Source organism: Xenopus laevis, chromosome 1L, assembly GCF_017654675.1.
Source record: "Xenopus laevis strain J_2021 chromosome 1L, Xenopus_laevis_v10.1, whole genome shotgun sequence".
In the NCBI taxonomy this organism is placed as follows: Eukaryota; Metazoa; Chordata; class Amphibia; order Anura; family Pipidae; genus Xenopus; species Xenopus laevis.
Window position 1 is genome coordinate 112956973 of NC_054371.1, and position 4662 is coordinate 112961634.

General features: G+C 46.2%; 1 protein-coding gene across 1 annotated transcript; it reads left to right on the forward strand.

Annotated features, from left to right (window-relative positions):
• Positions 1–1791: 1791 nt before the first annotated feature.
• Positions 1792–3811, forward strand: jund.L (jun D proto-oncogene L homeolog). The gene has a single exon (XM_018255613.2). It carries the CDS (start codon positions 2436–2438, stop codon positions 3336–3338), a length of 903 nt encoding a protein of 300 aa, XP_018111102.1. The 5' UTR covers positions 1792–2435; the 3' UTR covers positions 3339–3811.
• Positions 3812–4662: the final 851 nt, after the last annotated feature.

Consider the following 4662-nt stretch of genomic DNA (forward strand, 5'->3'; position numbering starts at 1 on the left):
GACGATGTCCCCAACTCATCTGAGACCCACCCATACGGAACGCATTTTAGTACATCCTGCAGCAAAATACATGTCCTTCATACGATGTCCTATGCCTTCGGAATGGCGCATCAGTTGCTTTTGCCGCCACCCATCGTCCAAATCTGCAATCACACCTCCGTCCTCTACCCTCCCTTCTCAGCCTTCACTCATAGGAACTCCGCCGTCAGCCTTCTGCCCTCAGCCTTCCTCCCTCAGTCTTCCACCCTCAGCCCTCCATCCTCCTCCTTCAGTCATCATCCTTCCGCACTCAGTCCTCTGCCTCCCATCCTCAGTCCTCTTCCTTCCGCCCTCACTCACCACTTTAGAAACTTATGGATAAGACTGTCGGCTAAAAAGAGAGATCTGAGGGGGGAGTGCTGAGCAGCGAGGGCAGAGAAAAAAAAGGAAGAGGACTGAGGGCGGAGGATTGAGGGCAGAAGGCTGAGGGCGGAGTTTGTATGAGCAGGGGCACTTCGCAGTAGCGTAACTAGAGGGGGCGGGCCCTGGTGCGTGACGTGCAGCCGGGCCACGCCCCCCTCCTTACCGCCCAGCATTTTCAGTGGCGCGCGGGCTACCGGGGTTCCCTGAGGGGGTGCGGGCCCTGGCCCGCTCGCACCCCCTGCTCCCCTGGTAGTTCCGCCACTGGCGCTTCGCCAATGAGGCAAGGTGGCAGCACCCCACTAGGTACCAGGGGCAGCAAAAATGCCGCTCCTGGTACTTTAAGAGCTAAATTTCCAGCTTTTCTAGCACAGAGAGCGCAGTTAGGCTCTCTGTGCTAGCATACTGGCCCTCTCTGCCGCCCTCGTGGACCCCCCTGGACCCCCTCAGGTGCAAAAAGGTAAGCGCACGGGGGAGGGGGGGGGCGCCGGAAAACTGCTGCCTCAGGCAGCAGAGGGGCCAGGATCGCCCATGCGTATGTGTGACGGCTGAGAAGAGAGGGTAGAGGACAGAGGTATGATTGCAGATTTGGACGATGGGTGACGGCAAAAGCAACCGATGCACCATTCCGAAGGCATAGGACATTGCATGCAGGACAGGTATTTCGCTGCAGAATGTCCTAAAATGAGTTCCGTATACCCAGCATACTGCACCATCCCTACTGCTTTCCCAATCGATAGAGGAAGGAAGCATACTCACAGAAATGCCATGCTGACCGTGCTGGGACACACACACACACACACACACAGCACGGCAGCAGCACAAGAGGAGTGGGAGGGACGGAGCCACAGTGGGAGATAGACTGGAGGAGCGGTCCTAGAGCCTGCCGAATGCAGCAAAAGAAAGTGTTATAGGAGCGACCCACTTAAACAAAATATGGAGCGCCCCTCAGGCATTTGCCGAAACAAACAGATTGTCAGTCTTGGCCTGAGTAGAGTGTATTAACACTTGAAGGCAGGCTGGCTGACAAACCAAGGTAAGTGACTGCTGTGTAGGAAAGTGGGGGAATGAAGCAAAACCAAATACATTCATATATTGCTGTCACTACCGGCAAATTCTAGCTACACAGGCAACTAGGCACTCCCTGTACACGTGTCTATAAATACCCTCTGACGTCTCTACTTACGCGAGTAAAATGGAACACGTGACACACTTGCCACCCAATTAGGATCAGCATTGCTCTGCGAGACACAAAGGGGTTAACAAATGACCTCAACCCAGCCTGCCTTGCTGCCTACAGGACACGCCCACTATGCAAATGAAGGAATAGCTTCACGTCATGGCGAGCCAATCTCCTGGTCGGTAGGTGACATCATGTTGATGGGGACGGTATATATAATTGAACTGGGCGAAACTCTTTAGTGTATAGTGAAAGACCGGAGGGGGAAATATTAAGCTTTGTAAACACCGAGACGGCACCTATCTCGTTGCTGGCAGGCTAACAGGAACTAAGAGCCTACTCTGAATCCAGTCAAAAACCTGGAACTTTATGAAAGCGAAGGACTTTTTATTGGAGTTATATTTGTGGTTCTCGGAAGCTGGCAGAAAGAACATTTTGCTACGACTCTAGCAGCAGTGAAAACAAAGAGGGATCCTGTCTGCTGATGAGGCAGAGACCTACCCAAAGTTGCTCTATGACTCCCCCAGACGTTGGATTATTCTCTGTATGGTTACTCTTTCTGTAATGGAAGTCCCACACAGGATGTCCCACTTTTAAGACGAGGGAGGGGGCACATATTCCCCTTTGGGACACGTCTGAGAGTTAACAAAGGCTCATTGGATTGATTGCACTGCTCCATTACTTTGTAACAACGTACCATAGTCCGAGTGGCTGGTAAGAGGAAGCATTGATTCCTTTCAGCATTTTCTCTTTGGCAAAGCATCAGAAGTTTTGGACTTGTAGTCAAGGGGTGTAAGCAAAAAGGGGTACACGTTGTGTCGCATACACACCCAGTTCTACTTCGGTTTGTCAGGGGATGATGGAAATACCCTTCTATCATGATAATGTGTTGAATGTTCATCAGGCTTCCCTCTACATTTCTGCTCTTGACGCTATGATGAAAAAGGATCTGAACCTTGACCTGAACGACCAGGTTGTAGCTAATTTAAAGCCACATCTCCGTGGTGGGGACGGCATGCTTACCTCCCCTGATCTTGGACTACTGAAGTTGGCTTCTCCTGAACTGGAGAGGCTTATTATCCAGTCAAATGGCATGGTCACCACCACACCTACTACTAGCCAGTTTATGTACCCAAAGGTGGCTAGTGAGGAGCAAGAATTTGCAGAGGGCTTTGTGAAGGCACTGGAAGATCTCCATAAGCAGAACCAATTGGGGGTTCAATCAAATACTTTGGATATAAGCTCAGTTTCTGCTGGATCTAGCCTTCAGCCTCCACCAACATCTGATGCTCCTGTCTATGTCAATCTTAGCAACTACCCTAGTGGGGCTATGGGAACCGCTGTCAATTATAGTACTGAGACTGTGCCATACCCACCACCACCATCAAACATGATACAGCAACCAGCACCTCCACCACCCAGATTGCAGGCTCTGAAAGATGAGCCACAGATTGTACCAGAGGTGGCCAGCTTTGGGGATAGTCCACCAATGTCCCCTATAAATATGGACACACAGGAAAGGATCAAAGCTGAGAGAAAGAGGCTGAGAAACAGGATAGCAGCATCTAAATGCAGAAAAAGAAAGCTTGAGCGAATCTCCAGACTAGAGGAAAAAGTAAAGAGCCTTAAGACACAGAACACTGAGTTGGCATCTACTGCTAACCTGCTGAGGGAACAGGTGGCCCAACTAAAGCAAAAGGTCATGAGTCATGTCAACAGTGGCTGCCAGCTTCTGCCCCAACAGGTCCAAGCCTACTAAGCACTGGCTCTTTCATCTATTATGCGGACCTATCCATTGCTTTACCTTACACCTCTAACATTTATTCCAGTTTTGAGAAGCTCACTAAGTAAATTTAGTTGTGACTTTGTCATTTTTGTAAAGATTATCGTCACAAATGACCAAAGACTCTGGGGGTGGCCTATCACTTTGGGAAGCATCAAACCTCTCCCATTACTACTGATCATAACCAAATAGCATCATCTAATGTAGGGTGACCCTTTAAAAGAAATGTAAACACAACCATGGTGGAGGAGCAAGGTGTTGGAATGATATTAGGGCTGCAAATTTCTTGAGACTGATACTTTTGAGACACAGTGTTGCTGCAGAGTTTGTTTTATTTTTTTGTTTGTTTGTTTTTCTTCATGTAAACCATCCTGCATAGTACAGACAGATTTACCAATTTAACACCATAACACAAACTGTAAGGAACATTGAAGAGGCCCAAAACAACATTGACTACTATTATCTAGAGTGCATAAATATCCCGACTTACATGATGTTTTGTGGGTTAAGGTTTTGTTTCCTAGATCCTTATCCTACTGCTCACTCCAGTGATGTTCTCTCTTGAGCTGTGGAAACAAGTTCATACATGCAGTAATGCCTATATCCAGAACATGTTTTAGACAAACTTGGTTGGATGTTAATGCCAAGTGCAATCAATGCTGATTTATATATATATATATATATATATATATAAACTGCCTTAAATGTTTACAATGTTTCAAAAGCAGAGGACAGCATAGACTGCAATAACCTGCACTGAAACTTCTTAGCTACTGGACAAATCCACACATAAAGGAAATTTCAGTATCAAAGAAGTTAAAGTGCTTGATTGCACTATGTCTGCATCTTCTATGCTGAGCTATACTTTGTATAATAATGTAAATGTAATATTTTAAAGAACCTTTGTTTGGAGTGTTCAGTTTGCTATAATTAAGTTATACTGGGAACAATGTTTTCAAACTGTTTTTTTTTTACTACACATTCCAGTATATACAGTACTCCAGTGCTCTTATATATAATAAAGTATTGTTAAAATGAATTGGCATTGGTTGGTGGTTTTCCTATGGCATCTGTTAGACCTGACTTAGTCACTTCATAAAACTTCATAAAAAGTTGATTTTTGTTATAATGTCAGTTTTAGCAAGGCAGTAGAACAATCTTACGTGCATATTATATGTCTGGGTAGGAAATGTGTGCATCAGTGGTGCTAAGCTATAAAGAGAGTATATGACTTTATACTGAATGGCACACATGATGGTTCAAAACATTTGCTTTATTAAATTGACAAGAAACTTATTTT